Source organism: Gossypium hirsutum, chromosome A13 (genome assembly GCF_007990345.1).
Source record: "Gossypium hirsutum isolate 1008001.06 chromosome A13, Gossypium_hirsutum_v2.1, whole genome shotgun sequence".
Classification (NCBI taxonomy): Eukaryota; Viridiplantae; Streptophyta; class Magnoliopsida; order Malvales; family Malvaceae; genus Gossypium; species Gossypium hirsutum.
This window is the reverse complement of record NC_053436.1, coordinates 103,817,316-103,836,036: the sequence shown is the minus strand read 5'-3', so window position 1 is coordinate 103,836,036 and position 18,721 is coordinate 103,817,316. Positions and strand designations below refer to the sequence as shown.

The 18,721-nt window shown below is 30.5% G+C and overlaps 1 protein-coding gene and 1 pseudogene across 1 annotated transcript; both read left to right on the top strand.

The window, feature by feature from the left end:
* Window positions 1-1,898: 1,898 nt before the first annotated feature.
* On the top strand, window positions 1,899-3,370 carry LOC121212544 (pathogenesis-related protein PR-4). Its single transcript, XM_041085531.1, has 2 exons — window positions 1,899-2,269; window positions 3,110-3,370. Exons 1-2 carry the CDS (start codon window positions 2,012-2,014, stop codon window positions 3,278-3,280), a joined length of 429 nt encoding a protein of 142 aa, XP_040941465.1. The 5' UTR covers window positions 1,899-2,011; the 3' UTR covers window positions 3,281-3,370.
* A 13,807-nt stretch (window positions 3,371-17,177) lies between these two features.
* LOC121212346 (pathogenesis-related protein PR-4-like) lies at window positions 17,178-18,182 on the top strand (annotated as a pseudogene).
* Window positions 18,183-18,721: the final 539 nt, after the last annotated feature.

Here is an 18,721-nt window from a genome sequence, read left to right as displayed (position 1 = left end):
AGCCTTCTCGCCAAATATTCATCGTTTCTTCACACTACGGGCTGACGCTTCCGTCCATGGCCCTTAAGAAGTAAGCTTTTCAGCATATGCAAAGGCGGCCGCTTTGTATGTTTTGGAAGGACTGCATAGTCGGTTCGTTAACTTACTGCGTCAGAGGTTGGCGAGCCAAAGAGACAAAATGGCGTGGGATTCGCCATTGAGAAGCGTTGATCTAGCATATATTACTGGCTAGAGTCAGGTTCCCTAAAAATCGTAAATCTAATCTTTGGAGCTGGTGGTCGTAGGCGTCCTCTTCCACTATAACTGGCTTACTTGAGTCGAGAAGGATCATCCAAAAGCCAAGGATTGAGCCCAAGGCGGAATGAGACAACCGGAGGCTGGAACTTTCCCATAAGAATTTCTTTTCTCTTAAAACTCTCTTTATTATTTTTATTATTTTCGTAATCATAATTTCAGTAAACTTTAGATTCTGTTTTTATTTTATTTTCGCTTCCAAAATCAATTCTTAAATTCTGTTTTTTATTTTTTTTCCAGGAACGCAGGTTTTCTTGGGCACGATTCTGCCCAGGATTTCGAGAGACAAGCATTCGTATAATCCGGTCCCTGAGGATTCGACCCTACTTCCCCTTTACTATTTCTTTTTCATTATTTTACAGGGAATAGGATATTTTTGGTGCTCTCAACGACCGCATCAATGCAATTTATCTTATCACTATGCCCAACATTTGTTGGTAATATGTTATGAGGAGGGATCCACTCAGACCAATGTAAAGCAAGAGTGATTTTACATGCTTTCACAATTTTTTTATACAATTAATATTTCAATAATCCAACAGTAATATTTAATGTTCTATTAATATAGATCATGCATGCCAATTTTGGAATAAATTAAAAATTTCTAACTACTCATTTTATGTAAAAAAAAATCAATTGTTAAATATATATTCATGTGGACAATATTTTAGATCGGTATGATAGAGATATCAGATTCATACAAAAACTTACATGCATAACAAATACTAACACATTAATAAATTAAATGGTTGAATTATTAAAATATTAATAGTATAAAAAGTTATAAAAAATGTAAAATAACCTAAGTTTTATATCGGTGTAAGTAGATCCCTCTTCATATATTAATTTAGTTGATAATTAATTAACCTACTTAACATAGTATAGTATAAATAAATAAAATATATAATTAATCGATTTATTTATTAAAAGGGATATAAATAATATATATCACTTTATAATTATATTTTTTTATTAATCGAATCGATCGACTATATGCCACTAAATTCTATAGTTGATTCCATTTCATTTGATTTTTTATTTTATGTCTCATTTCTACTTAATTATTACTTTAAAAAATCGAGAATAAAAGGGATGCAACAAATCTAAGCTTAAATTTTACCCTTTTAAGATTTTTTAAATTTAATCCCTTTATTTTATTTATTTAAAGGAATTTAGTATATGTATTTATCTAATTTGAATATTAAAGTCTAATTGATAACTCTAGTAATTGATTTTCGTTAAATTTCTTGTTAGATATCCTTTTGACTCGAATTTAAACCATGTTACACCTATTCTTTATCTCTAATATTGTATAAAAAAATAATTGGACGTCAATTTTTCAATTAGAAAAGTGGTTGGATTAAATTCACAAATTTAATAATTAAAGGACTAAATTTGAAAAGTCCAATGAACTGGGGGAGGGGAGGGAATTTAGACCTAAATCCCAATACAAATACAGTATCTGCAACCTTTGAAATTTCAAGAAGACATCTAATAAAAGCGGAACAATATGAAGAATTAAATCAAAGCAAGAAGCAAACAAATTTTCAGTCACATCGTCATCATCTAGAATCTGTATTATCCAAACTGAAGAAGATTAAATCAATACGGACTTGGAATTTTCAAAGCTTTCGGTCATACAATAGAGGGAATAAATTTCCTATAAATTCAGGAACTCTTGATAGGCAATGAAAACTGCAGATAAAAGAAAAAAAATATGGAGAAAATGAGGGTATGCATAGTGGTGTTAGCATGCTTGGTGGTATCGGCGGCAGCCCAAAGTGGTACGAACGTGAGAGCTAGTTATCATGAGTATAATCCACAGAATATAAACTGGGACTTGAATGCTGCAAGTGTTTACTGCGCCACATGGGATGCCAATAGGCCTTTGGAATGGCGTCGCAGATATGGTTGGACTGCCTTTTGTGCACCAGGTGGTCCTCAAGGTCAAGCTGCTTGTGGCCGATGCTTAAGAGTAAGTCTTGCTTTACCTTATTCCCAGACACCTATATTATTCCATCTCATCTTTCTCAAAAAAAGAAAAAGAAAAAAGGGATCGAGAATTTGCTATTGGGATCGAAATAAAATTATAAAAATTTGGAGGATCAAATATCTTTAAACTTTGACTCTTATTTTAAATTGGTCTTCAAAATTTAAAATATTCTAATTACACCCTCAAACTACAAGTGTTATATTAATAAATTTATTTCATTACTAAAATTATTAATTTAACCGTTAAATGAGATATTAGATCTTATATGATATGATTTTAAATGAAAATTTTAAAGAAAAATGAACATTGTAAAAACAACTGTTGTAAAAATTTTGATTTTAAGGTTTTTGAAATTTTTATAGAACTATCTTACACTCTTTTTCGATTTTACTTTATTTTTAGTTTTCAGTTTTAAAATTTAAATTTTAAATTATGCACATAAGATTTTATATGTAATTTAGTGGTTAAATTAAGAGTTTGAATAATGGAAGGGCTTAATTGATATAACATTAATAGTTTAGGAATGTAATTAAAACATTTTGAAGTTTGAAGACCAATTTAAAATGAAGATCATAGTTTGAGGATGTTTGATGCAATGAACTCAATTTCATTTTAAAAGGGTTTAAATTAAATAATTTTTAATTGAAAGGAACCAAAGTTGTTATTATTCTAATTAATCAAGGAGGGCTAAAACATCTACTTGCCCCCTCTAGCTATGCCACTATCCAACAGACAATAAAACCAAATTTAGAAGACTCCATTTGGTTTAAGAAAATATTTTCAATTTCTGATATTCGTAATCTATTTAATCAAATTTTGTAGGTGACCAACACCGGCACCGGAAATCAAGCAACAGTGAGAATCGTGGATCAATGCCAAAACAATGGGCTAGATTTGGATGTTAATGTGTTTAGACAACTTGATTCTAATGGGGTTGGCAGTGCTAATGGTTACCTCACCGTCAACTATGAATTCGTCAACTGTGGTGATTAATTGAGTTCCACCGTTAATATCCTCTTCACTAAATGCTATCACTTAATAAATTTATTAGCAGTTGCTGCTGCTAGCTGCTTTTTAACTTAATTTCTTAAGCATTTCGTGCCATATTGATACCAATTTATTAATTGTTAAAAATAATCTCATGAATATGAGGTTTTGCAATACATTTAACTTTGTTAATTTCTGATCTTCAATATTTGGTCTATTGATTAAAGATGTTCATTATATTTTTAAAATTGTTGAATTGATCCGCAAATTATATCTACATGGTAGTTTAAATAAATGCATGTGTGAATGTGTGAATTTAAGATTTTATTATATATAAAAAAATTATTCGTTTCTTTTTCTTTTTTTTTTCAATATCTCTACGAGTAAAATAATTTGTGATAATTTTGTTACTAAGATGACCATACAATCAATGATATACTATTGAAATTTGAGTATTGAGAAGTAATTAAATAAGCAATTTCATAATTTGAGCATTATAAAAACTTGCACCCGCAATGATTTAAGCTTAAGATAGATTTAATCCAAAATTCAAAAAAATTAGATTTATAATTCGAAAAGCATAATAATTAATATAATTATATAATAGTATTTACTGTAAATAGTAATTCATGCGATTTATTTGTCATTTGTGGTTTTTGTCTATTTATTTAAAGTTTTTATTATGCAATCTGTTCATAGTTATGGTAAGTTAGCAAATGGACTGATTGAACATATATAGGTAGAGCTAAAATAATTTGTAAATTAAATTTCAACTCTTCATCTAGTTTAATTACTGAAAAATAATTAGCATGCATATATGATAAATTAATTTTGCTTAACATCCGTTATAATGATAGTTAGAATGAAAAAAAAAAGGCATAAAAGATTCTACACAACCGAGCTTTGTTAGCGCAATTCAAATACAACAGTCCTATGCCTACAGAGCCTCACCCAGTAAATGCCTTTATTCATCAATCATTTGGATCACATATAAGTTTAAGCCCAAGTTACCCTTACACAAAAAAAAAATTGTAACCTCAAAACCAACACCAACTGTTACAAATCACTCCCCCAAATACCTCACAAAATAACTAATAAACACTTCAAAGAATACCTAAAAGAGTGTCACAAAATAACCATAAAAACACAACAAAGCTGTTGACAAAGACACTCCAAAAATTGCTCTCAGCACAAGAAAGAAACAAAGGTTCATAATGAGAAAAACTCAAGAAAGTGAATATTTTCCAGCTCTCTCTCTCTCTCTGTCGTGATTTACCAAAGGAGAATGAAGCCTATTTAGTCTATTATAGTAGCAAGATAAAGTTCTTTAAATCAACAGATAAATTCTTAAAAGACTCCATTAAATAAATATGATATTTATTTCTAAAAGGTATCTCTTTAATCATCAAGATATAATAAGATTTCCATGCTAATCAAACCACCTCAAAGAAGTTGATTGGGAGACTTAGTATCCAAGTCAACCCATGTTTTTGTTTTGTCAAATATGTCACATTCAAGTGGACCGAACCAACACAAACGAAACCTATTCAAAGCCCAATTCAATGGCCCAAGTAGAGAAACAATTTCGTCAAAACATAACATGGAACGAGCAACAACAGCTTCCTAACAATTACAAAGTTATTTAGTCTTAGAGTCAATCTACTAAAAGTATCATGATTGAACTTCTCATTATGTACCATTACGAAAGATAACTAAGTTGAGCTTTTATCCAATGAACTTGTCATTTGAGTACTTTAGATGAGGAGGAAAACAGTTTTACTATTCAAGAATGGATGGAGCTGCTTTAGATGAGGAGAAATTGATGTTGATGGAGGATTACTCAAAAATATTCAAAAGATGCTCAAGGGTTGCTTCGACTCACATCTCCACACCAGAAAATAGAAGAATGAGCTCCAAACCATAATCAACCAGGTGGGTCGACCCACCAGCCATTGTCTCAGCAAAACCAAGTAACTCTTCCATCCAAATTTTGGTCTGAAATCCCTTCCACGCTAATATTTATTAGTTGAAAATTTCAACATTTTTTCTAATTTTTTTTTAATATTTTCATAGTTAACTTTTTTTTAATCTTTTTCAACAATTTTCCATTCTATCAATTAAATAATAAAATTTTATATTATAATTAAATGAACCAAATAAAATAATATAATATAACCGATATTGAGAAAAAAAAACCATAACTGTCGAATAATGTTACATTTAAATAAACATTATGTTTACTTTTTTACTTTCGTAATTTGTATAAGCACATTTTTCATATGGAAAGTAATATATGGTGTGTGATTTGTTAGAGTAAAATTTTAAGCGGATGATATATTCATTTTACCGACACTGAAAATCCCCTTACAAAGTAGAGTATACTACTATCTACTTTTCATTTTTTTTCCCTTTTCATTTCATTTTCTTTCTTCAATAATACAGAAGGAAGGCTCACTGCATGAGTGCTTTTTTCCTTTTTTTTTTAGGGTTTTTTTGTTCATTCAGTGAAATTAATTTTTCTATTTTTTTTTGTGAATTATAAAAAGAAGATAAAATCTTAATAACAATACGATTAGAGTGATTCAAACCCAAATCATACTTGAGATGATGAACACACTAATCATATAAATATTAACTCAGGCTGGCCCAACTTAAATGGGATATGATAGCTTCTTTATGGTCTAACATTCTTGCCAATACATTATCCTCATTCTGTTTCGGATTGTAATCTCTAATAAAAAAATATAGCTCTGTGGGCAAAAGCTCCTGTCATGATGAATCCTGCGATGTATTGGTGAAGGGTATATAACGCAGCTTGAGTAATAAAGTCTTGTGCTATGAACGCATAAGCAGGTAAAGAGTACATGTGTTGAGCTCAAGGACGTAATAACCCCTAAAGAAGCTAGAGCAAGGCCTAATTGAAAATGAATCGATTTATTGATTGTGTCATAAAGACCCTTATGCCCCGACAAAAAAAAAAGTTAAAAAGTTTGATATTTTCCATATAAAAGTTAAAAGTAAAAAAAAAAAAAACTTTGAAATTTAACGTCGAGGAAAGAGGGAAAAAGGCAAAACATGTGGAATCTTTAGTACGTTTCCCACCAACCAAACAATAATTCAAAGGAGTTAATAGGAAGTGGCTAAGATAGTTTTTACATTTTTACTTATGATTTTAATCTATATTTTATATATTAAGTTAGTATCATAAATTAATTCAACACCAATTTGATTAAATAATAATTAAAATATTATTGTTTTATAAAATAAATTATATTATTTTAACTCTATTTTTATCTTTTTATATCTTTTATATAAAAATAATAAACACGGTAAATTGATATTTAAATTTAAAATACAATGATTTTAAATATACTGTAACAGGCCCATCTTGTCCGGCCCGAGCCCAAACCAATAAAAAACAAAAATATAAAATAAAGTCCCAAAATCATCAAGTCCATATATAATAAATCATTAGCCCAAATAAATAACCCAAATACAAGGCCCAAATCTTGCATGCCCAAAACTAAAACTTAACCAAAAAAACAGCCCAATACATAAAACAAAAAAAAAACCCAAGTAACTTAGGGTGCAGCGCCTCCATGTACGTCCTCGGCACGGACGGCGTCCAAGATTCAGCCTCCGTTGCACCAAAACAACCACCCACAGCCCATTGACCCGTTGTGCACCTGCAAAAGAAAGCAAAAAGAAGAAACAAAAGCAGAAATGGAAACAGTAGCAGAAACAGCAAGATAGAGCAACGCGAACAGTGATTAAATAGTAGTAAAGTAGTTACTTATATTTTCGGCTATATAAGGCCCGAGACCGGATTGTAACTTTTTACAGAGATTTGAAAAAACTCAAAAAAACAACAAAAATCAATAGAAACAGAAGTTAAAATTGCTAAAAGGTGATCCTTTATTATTTTTTTCGTTATTCTTTTTCTTTATTTTTTAAGGCTAAAGAAAATAAACAAAAAAGGCTGCTTCTGGTTATTCCGCAACTCGTCGGGTTTCCGACGAGAGTTTAAAAGGGGAAACGAAGTTGGTCTCTATTTATTTCTTTCCATTTTTTCACTATTTTTGGTTGAAGGCACCTAAAATCGGGTCTGCAAAACAAAGGAAGGCTTTAGGACCGGTTTGGTGCACCTACGACCACCGTCTACGACTGTGTGGCGGTGGTGCTGAGAATGGTCACCGGCAACCTTCCTGATTGATTTCTGGGTTCGGCCCAGAGAGAGAGAGAATGGAAGTAAATTTTTTTTTTTAAAAAAAGGGGTGAAAGAATGAATTTTTGTTGAAATTTTAACATTTAAAAGGCAACCATACGGCGTCGTTTTGGGCCTTGGTCTCAGGTGCCAAAACGGCGTTGTTTTGCACGAACCCGAAGACCCAATCCGACGGAGGCCATGGCCTGCGTGTTTTCACGCCTTATGGGTTAATTATGAAATCGGCCCTTCCACTGTTTCAGTCTGTTTTGATTGGGTCTTGTATTTGTTTCTTTTCTTTTAAATTTTTCGCCCAGAGTTCTGCTTTTATCTCATTTTGATCCTGAATAAAACGTTGCGTTTTAGAGTATAGGGATATTTTCCCTTTTAGACCCTCTATGTCTGGGTCCCCCCTTGCTTCATTTCATTTCTTTGTTTTGTCCTTAAATTTCCTTTTAAGTTTAATTAACTCCTTTTAATCTATGTACTCACTCTTTTATTTATTTGTTTGCTTTTTATGTTATTCGTTACTTTTCTTATTCTTTTATTTCATTCGTTTAATCATTTATTTTCTATGTTCATATGCTTGTAGCGACGTAAAAATTTTGCTTTCGGTCGCTAATTGAGGTGATTTATTGGAAATTTGAAAAAACTGACTTTCAGTTTTATTAAAAAGGGGAGTCGCCACCGATCCTTTTTTCTAGGTGTGATCGGACACCTAATAAATCATCTTTTTTAAAAAGAAAATTTATTCTTGAACAAAAATGATGGCCAAATTTGGTTCTACGCGAAAATCCAGAGAAAAAAATAGGGTTCGGGAGTCGATTACGCACGAGGAAGGTATTAGCACCCTCGCGACGCCCAATATTGGTATCTCGTTAAATGTGTGTTGTCTTAATTTTCAAAAATGCGAAGTCAATGTAACATTTAATCGTGATACGATTAAAACACGAGAATTTTTAATTTTTTGGTTTTTGAGAAGGACATACCGTTTTAACACGAGTCGATTGATGTTCACCCAACATAGCGATGAAATCAATGACTTAATGTTAAATCGGTACGTTACCTTGCTTATTGAAATTGATTTGAAACATGAATAAGAATATTTTTTAAACAATAGAAACTTATAACAATGTTGTAATAAAATGCAATTTACGAATATATGAAGCGGATGATAAAATAATAATTATAAAGTATTCACGATGCATCTGATATTATGCATGATAATAATAACATTAAACACGAAATAAAACAATGGATTATATATATATACACATAATATATAATTTTATGTAAGGTGACGGAAAATGTAATATTAAAAATACTAATAATACTACATATACATATACGTATATATATTAAAGATATGTACATAATAATAGTATTGAAATATGCATATAATATATAAAAAAAATAGTGTTTAAAATATATACATAGCATAGCATTCAAAATGTACACATAAGATAGTATATAAAAAAAAAACCTAACTAATGTAGTATAAATATACACATATATAATATTAAAAAATGTATATACATAATATGTAAAAGAAGATATATGCATGTAAATATATGTACATAAGATCGTATAAAAATATATAACTATGATATTAAAGTATATACATAATATATATGAAAACATAATATAGCATTAGAAATACATATACATAATATAGAATAAAATATATATATAGCACATGTTAAAAGAATATACACATAAGTATACATATATATGTACTAAAACATTTATGTAATAATATTATTTAAAGAAATACATATTAGAAATGTCTATACGTAATATGGGATTTAAAAATATATATATACATAAATAATAATAATAAGTAATGAATAAATATAATGAAAATAGTAAATATAAAAGTAAAAAAAATAATATATAAACAAAAACTAAGTATAATAATTGTTACAGGCCAATTTTGGGCCATTTTACAAAACCCAATTACCTAAAATTAAACCCAATACCCCCTAAACCCGAATGGCCCTTTACAATACCCGGAGCCCATTATCCCTAACCCACTAACCCACAAAATACCAACCCATTACACCTTAAACAGATCCCTTAACCCATTTTACAACCCAAAATCCAGAGGCCCAAAACCCCAAATTCTGACTTAGGGTTTCAGCTTCTGAAACCCTAACCCACTCCACGCCGCAACGTCCCATCGCCACCAGCTCTGCTCCACCGACCCCTCTAACACCGGCCATACCCTGCAAGGACAAAGAAAACAAGCAACAGCACAAGGAAGGAAACAGACTTGCATGAATGGCTATATAAGCCGCTTTGAAAATATGTAAAAGGACTTCTTCTTTTTTTCTTTTCGATTTCTAAAAAAACAATTGATATACAAAATACCACAATCTTAACATCAAAGGGCAGAGATTCGAACACCCAAAATCAGTGAATCTAAAAGACAAAAAATCAGACATCAAAAACCAATGTGATTTTTATTTTTGAATCGATTTTTTTCTTTCCTTCTTCATACTCTTAAACGAATATACAAATATATATATAAATACATATATATAAAAACGTAAAAATAAAAATAAATAAAAAAAGAAGATTTTACCTTTTCCGCCCACCGTGTACGGTGGCCGGCGCCGGCGACGGACGGCAGCCGGTGAGGGCCCGATGACCGGCCCCAGGGCCGAATTTTCCTCTCCTCTCCTCTTCTCTCCCTTTTTTTTTCTTTTCCTCTCTCAACTGATTTTTTTTTAATTTTGTCTTATATAGGGGCCAAAACGGTGCGTTTTGGCCCCCTTCCCTTCTTTAATAAAATGGTGTCGTTTTGGGCCCCGGGTAGGATTCGCGTGTTTTTGTAAGGGAGGGGTTATTTGGGAAATCAGCCCCTCCGCTTTTTCATGCATTTATAATTAAGTTTTTACGTTTTAATTTGGCCCCAGAATTTTTCCATGGTTTTCAATTTAGTCCCTCCGTGCTGTGCAGCGTTTTGACCAAGGGATTTATTGCGCTTTGGACCCCTCCAAGTTATGCGCGTGTTGTAATTTCGTCCTTTTCTTTAATTTTATTTCAAATTGGCCCCACAACTTTGTTTTTAATTTAATTTTAGTCATTTTTTTCGTTTATTTTTATTTCTTTATTAAATATTCTTGTTATTTTTATATTATTAGTATTATTACTATTATTATCATTATTATTATCATTATCATATATATATGTTTTAGTATATATGTATATATATATTTTTTACGTATAGGCTTATTTTTATTATTTTATTTCAATATCTTTATTGTATTTATTTTTGTATTTTAATATTATTTTTATATTTATTATTATTGTTATTATAATAGTGTAAACTTTTATTTATGTATATAGATTTATATATATATAGTATTTTTGTTATGTTGCATTGTATTTTAATACCATTACTATTATAATTTTTATTATAGTGAATATCTTGTTATATATGTATATATTTTTATAACATCATTGTTATTCTCACTAACCATAGTATATGTTTTGTTACATACGTATATATTATGTGTATTTTATATATTATATATATATTATTATCTTTATTATACATATTACGTATATATATTAAATATCGTATTATTCGTTTATTATATATGTATATATCTTTAATATATAAATAAGTATATCTTTATATAATATTAGTATTGTTATTTTTTTTTTCTTTCTTCTTTTTAACATTGTAAGTATGTGTATATATATATATTGTGTAAGTGTTTTAATATTATATTATATATAAGCTTTATATATTATGAACATGTATTTTCAATATCATTAGTTATATTTTATTATATATTACTTTATGTGTATATTTCCATATTATCCCATGTATATATTTTTAATTCTATTATATGTATATGTTTATTTTTTTTACCATATTGTATATATATTATTACATTTGTTTTATTCCTAACCCTATTACTATGTGTGTTATGTACCTATATTTTGTATTATTATGTAAACATTTTTCATTCCCATATTACATATATACTCTTAATGTCGTTATTATATATACATTCACCGTTTCCAGTTCATGTTTAATTCTCATACTACGTTTAATATAGCATATATCTCTATTGTCACATTTATATTCACTTCAATATATTTCTAGCTCTGTCATCCGTTTTTATCAATTCGCTTTGCATTAGTTCGAAAATCTTATTCTTGTTTTTAATAAGTAAGGCAATGTGTCGATTTAACATTAAGCCATAGATTTAATCGCTATGTTGGATGGAATTTGTCGGCTCTTATTAAAGACGGAACACCCTTCTAAAAAACCGAAAACTAAAGTTTCTTGTCTTTTCAATCGGATCACGATTAAATCCTATATTGAACTCGTATTTTTTAAAATCAAGACAACACATGTTTATGAGATACCAATTTTGGGCGTCGCGAGAGTGCTAATACCTTCCTCGCGCGTAACCGACTCCCGAACCTTACTTTTTCTCTGGATTTCGATGTAGACCTAAAAACTCAGCCTTCTTTTTATTTAAAAAATAAATTTAATAGGTGCCCGATCACACCTAGAAAAAAGGATCGGTGGCGACTCCCTTTTTTTATAAAAATCGAGATTCCACATTTAATAAATCGCCACAATTAGCGACCCCAAAGCTGAAAATTTTTACGTCGCTACAATAATGATATAAAGAAAATAAAATAATAATATGTTAAAACAAATAGTAAATATAATAATGTAAAATAGTAAAAAGTATGTCTATACGTATATAATAAAACATATAATAATACCAATAACAATAAATAATAGTAAATATAATAATAGAAAATATCAAAATTAATTAATTTAATAGTAAAGAAATGAAAATAAACTAAAAGGTCTAAAATTGAATAAAAAACAAAGTTTTGGGGCTGATTTGAAATAAAAATAAAAAGAAAAGGATGAAATTATAACATGCGTGCAACCTGAAGGGACCAAAAACACAATAAATCCCCTGGTCAAAACGCAGCGCAGCACGGGGGACCAAATTGCAAAACACGACGTATTTTGGGCCAAATTAAAATAACTAAAAACTTAATTGTAAATTAATAAAAATGCGGAAGGGCCAAAAGCGCAATTAGCCCTTCCGCTATAAAAACACGTGGATCCTAGCGGGTCGGGTCGGATCGGTCCGACCCAGGGCAAAACGACGTCGTTTTATGCCCTGGGTCTTTAATGCAAAACGGCGTTATTTTATATTGTTATAAAAGCAAAAATTTTGTAAAAAAAAATCATTTTTCTTTCTTTCTCTTCAAAAAAGCTCTCTCTCTCTCAGCCCTCTCTCAGCCCGGGGATTTCCGGTGAAACTCTGGTGCCGTCCCTCCGCCGTGCGCCACCTTCGCTGGCCACCGCCACGGTGGCCGGAAGTTCAAAAGGTAACCTTTTTTTTTAAATATATATGTATATGTGCATAAAAAGAGAGAAAAAAATAAAATAAAAAATAGAAAAAGAAAGAAATAAAAAAATTCGAAAGAAGAAAAAAAGAAGAAAATGATGCCAATCACCTTGTATTTTCTATATTTTTTATTCTTGTTTTTGGTTGTCTTCTGTTTTGGTCTTATTCTTTGCTTTGGTGATCTGGAATCACTTGCTTGGTATTAAAATGACCGAATCTACTCTTTTCATTCATCAAAAGTTCGTCCCCCATTACACTGTCTTTTGATGGCTTTTACAGCCTTTTACAAATGCTTTCTTTTTATTATTTTATGCTTGCTGTCCTTTCCTTTTAGTTCCTTGCAGGTGCAAAGGCTGATGGGACAAGGGGCTGACAGAGGAGTGGCGGTGCAGAGGGCAGTTGGTGGAGGCAGGTGGGCAGGTGGTTCGGCGCCGAATGCTAAGGGGGTTAGGCTTAGTTTTTTGATTTTGGGTTTTTAGGTTTAGTGGGCCTCTAAATTGGGTCCAATATTTGGGTAGTTTTAGGTTTTAATGTATTATTGGGTTGACGGGTTGGGGTTTAAGTATGGGCTTTGTAAAATTTAGATGGGCCATTCGGGTTTAATGGGTCTTGTGTATTGGGTAGGTGAACTTATGTTGTAAATGTAATTGGGCCAAAATTAGCTTATAACAATGCTATTTATACATTCGCTGTTTATTTTCCTAGTCTATTTTATTTAGACTTTGTTTATTATTATGACATTATTACTAGTCACCATTTTACCATCATTCATTTATTTATTTATCACCCTCTCCATGTATTCTATACCTATTGTTCCCATTATAATTAGTATTATGTTATTATTATTACTTTTATCTTTATTAACGTATTATTTTCTTTTTATTATTGTTATTATCATCCATACAACATCAATACTAAGGTATCATTTTTATCATTTTTTTATTTTATCATTATTATTCTTACTATCATTTTATATGTTTTATTCAATATTTTTCATCGTTCTTTACTTATTTTTTGTCATTATCATTTGAACCCTTTTTTTATTTTATTCAAATAATTTTGTTTATTCATTTATTGCTTTCATTAACTCTTTACTTATTTTATCGATTACTTTGCGCTCGTCATCGTCATTTACGTTATTGCGTTTGTTATTTTTTGTTGTACGCTTGTTGACATTACAATTTCATTTTGCATAACATAACAAAATCATGTCGCAATTTTTATCTAATCCCTAAAAAAGGATTTCTTTTCAAATAAAGGCAATATGCTGTTTTTTTTTGGAATTTGAGAAATTGTGCTCTACGTGTTGGGTGTCGATTTATCATTTGACCGAATAACCGAATATCCTTTTTAAATTTTAATGCATAAGCTTTGGAAATTACGAGATGATTTTGGTATCAAAGATTTGAAATATTGTGTCCTACGTGCTGGATATGATATTTTATTTCTTTGAAACAAGAGAACCTTAATCGTTCACACTATTGCATTTTTATCCGAAATTTTTTAACGAGACAATATTTTGTGTTTGGGAATTTTGAGAAATTGTGCCCTACGTGTTGGGTGTCGATTTATCATTTGACCGAACAACTGAATATCCTTTTTTAAATTTCAATGCATAAGCTTTGGAAATTACGAGATGATTTTGGTATTGAAGGTTTGAAATATTGTGTCCTACGTGCTGGATGTGATATTTTATTTCTTCGATACAAGAGAATCTTAATCGTTTCACACTATTTCATTTTTATCCAAAATTTTTTTAACGAGGCAATATTTTGTGTTTGGGAATTTTGAGAAATTGTGCCCTACGTGTTGGGTGTTGATTTATCATTTGACCGAACAACCGAATATCCTTTTTTAAATTTCAATGCATAAGTTTTGGAAATTACGAGATGATTTTGGTATCGAAGGTTTGAAATGTCGTGTCCTACTTGCTGGATGTGATATTTTATTTCTTCGAAACAAGAGAATCTTAATATCCACTTCAAGTTATCTAAACATGCATAAAAATGGATCATATTTTTTAAAAATTTATTTTAAAATCTTTTCAACTTTCGATATTAAGACGTTAATTAGCCAATTTGGTACCAATTTTGGGCGTTACGAGAGTGCTAATCCTTCCTCGTAGGTAACCGACTCCCGAACCCGTTTTCTCGAATTTCGTAGACCAAAGTCAATTTTTAGTAAAACAAAAACGTTTTATTAAAATAATCAAATTACGAGGTGATCCGATCACACCTCAATAAAAAGGGATTTGTGGCGACTCCCAATTTTCGTTTATCATTTTCAAAACCAAAGTCGATCCCGTTTTTAAAAAAATGGTTTCGACATATTCACTTTATTATTTCAACTAAAAACATCATTTATTTATATAAATATAATTACTTTATTTTTCAAAATATTTTTTATTTTAATTTATCTTTCTTTTAAAAAATAATAATTTTTTTAAAAAAAATTATTTTTCAGTCATGTAAAATAATTATAAGATTACATATAAAAAAAAATTCTTTTATCACCTTACATAATGAGTAAAAAGTTAATTAGGAGTGTAACTAATATAATAGAGTACTCACTTCGCATGCAAGAGAGACGAGTTTTGATTCCTTGTACCTCCATAAAAAATAATCTAATTTATACAAAAGTTTTTCAATTAAGGTTGTAGTACCGTAGTCTTTATATGCAACTAAAAGTTTTAAAATTATTATTTAGGTATTAAAATTTTATATTAATCGATATGTACATGTATAAATTTGTATTGATTGATGTGGGTTGAAAATTTCTAAATAGTGAAGAGTGAAATTTAAATTACTTACCATTGGTTGAGAATCACAACCTATCAATTATCAACTGTGATTGTTTCAAATCTCTTTTAATTTTAAGTTTCTAAGTGTGCCCTCATAAATTAATAAAATTACATACTTGTTTACATAATAATTTATTTGGTCCACCAATTTTATAATAAAAAAATTATCCATTCATTTAATTTTTCACATCTTTTAACTCTTAAACTTACACTATTTGTCAAATCACCCCAAAATGAATAGAAAATTTAATATTTGTTAACTTTACTAACATGATATTCATGTAGATGCCAAGTAAGTAATTAATTAATTTTTTAAATTTTACAAAACTTATAAAAATTATAAGATAATGAAATTTTTAATTTTTTAAATAATTAATTAATTACAAACAAGGCATGCGTCACATGGATGCCACGCCAACGAAGTTAACAAGAAGAATTAACCAATGTTAACTTTGCCACCCAAATTGGATGGCTAAAAGAGGCAAAAAATTAAGGGTAAACTATTAAAATAGTCACTTTTGTTTACCTCAGGTTACATTTTAGTCACTTATGTTTGAAATGTTACATTTTAGTCAACTTGTATTATCGTGTTGTGTCATTTTAGTCACTGAGTTATTAATTGCCATTAACAATGTAACGGTAAATTGACGTGTACGTTAAATCACCATTTCAAACAATTTTACAAAAAAATTAATTATATAAGTCAACGAAACACTTGTCACACTCTTAACCCGCTTATGGCGTATAAAAATTCCACTATCAAATAATTATCCTAATTAAAAACCCTAAAACTTTATTAAAAAGTTTTAAAATAACAAATGTATACATTTGTCTATTAAATTAATGAATTTGAGTAGATTTAAGCATTATATTTTAAGTATGTTAGAGGTTCAACTGGTTAACAGCAAATTAGGAAAATTATCACATATATACAACTTTTTCTCATATTAACCTCTGTAAACATTTGATAAATGTAGGACATTATGAATAAATAAATCAAAAAAACAAGCGAAGGTCTTGAGTCTTGAGTATTTAAGTTCAAGACCTATCACATGCAATTATATACGTAGGTCTCCAAATCTCATATATGCAGTTATCATGAGTGGATTTTTGTCCAATCAATTTTGTTGATTTTAGTCTATATCATATCAATTTTTAATCTATTTGTGACATAAAAGTTTGATTTATCATTGTAATTATTCAAATAATTCATTTATAATAATTTGAGAATTTGCGATTACACGAACCTATTCTTTGGTTGATTGTATTATACTTGATAAACTTTAAGAAAAATCAAAGAAGCAGACAAAAGTTCAGTTTCGTCCAAAATCTTTCTAGCCAACTAAAGAAGATGGGGGGTGGGGGGAGACAGTACGGACTTGGAATTTTGAAGCTTTCGGTCATGTCACGACAATGGGAAATCTCACGACCAATTGAGAGAATAAATTCCCTATAAATATGAGGAACCCCTCCAAACATTTCGAGGCAACGAAGAAAAAAATGGAGAAATTGAGGATATGCATAATGGTGATAGCTTGTGTGGTGGTATCGGCCGCAGCCCAAAGTGCTTCCGTGATAGCTACTTATCATTATTATAATCCACAGAAAATAAGCTGGGACTTGAATGCTGCAAGTGCTTATTGCGCCATATGGGATTGTTAAAGGTGGCAACAAACAGCAGTATGTATGTTACCCGGATGAAATACAGCAGCTACAAATGTACGTATGTTGTCCAGATGAAGTACGTTTTTATAACAAGCGACCTGTGTATGATTTGACAGAAAACTTTTTGACTGGATAAAGTTAGTCAAGTACTTTTCAGTTTTAGACAGGTCCTAGGTTATTATTAAGATGTATTTAATGTTTGTTCACTTCTACAAATCAAAAATATTGTTGTAGCTCTATATATGTACATCATACATTTGATGAATTAATGTAATGAGAATGGTCAATTCTTGTTCTCTCAATTTCTCATCCATTTTGCTTCTGTTTGTTTGGTTGCTTTCCTTGCAACTCTCATTTCTTTGAATCTCAAACTTATTTCATACTTTATCCGAAATTATTGCTTTGTTGCTCTAGCTTCAACAAGAGCTTCATATTTCATCCAGATGACTTTGTTCTGTTTTTATTCCTGTGTGAAAAACCCAACAGGGATGCCAATAGGCCCTTGGCAGGGTGTCCCAGATATGGTTGGACTGCCTATTGTGGTCCAGTCGGTCCTCAAGATCAAGCTGCTTGCGGCAAGTGCTTAAGGGTAAGCCATTTTGTGGTTCAACTCTAGTTATTTAATAAGAAATTTTGATTTCAGTAGTTAGTTTCTTGTTTTGTTGTGTAGGTGACCAACAGTGGCACGGGAACTCAGGCAGCCGTGAGAACCTGGATAAATGCAGCAATGGAGGCCTAGATTTGGATGTCAATGTGTTTAATAAACTTGACAAAAATAGGAATGGCAGTGCTCGAGGTCACCTCACTGTCAGATATGACTTTGTAAAATGTGGTCACTAAACCACTTAAATGAGTTTCAGCATTTGGCTCATTATTAAAATGCTTTGCTAGATAGAAAAAAAGAATATCACTACTAAATAAATCCTGCGTCCAAGCTGCTAAATTTCCCAAGTATTTCGCCATATTTGATACCAACACTTTGCTTTAGAGAAGAAGAAGAGTGACAAAAATAACAAAACCAGTATGAAACTTCGACAACTACGGTTAAAAGATTGTAACATGCCTGCAACGAACCAAAGCAGCACCTTCTTTATAGCAAGCTTTCGGACAGTCTGGTCTTAATGCTCTGCAAGCCTTTGCATCAGTTAAAGCATGCTCAGGCTGTCCGAGACGGATCCAACTTGTGCACCGATTGTTACTAATGGTTGAGTTGGGTGAGTGTTAACAGTCCAGACTCCATAGAGCAAACATTTCTATACGTTGTTTACAATTGTTCTCTTGATAATTTAGTTGAAACTTGAAACTGCTAATAATGATTATAACAACCAGCCATGGAGAGCTGCTGTTGAACAACAACAATTGATACTTGCTACTACTAT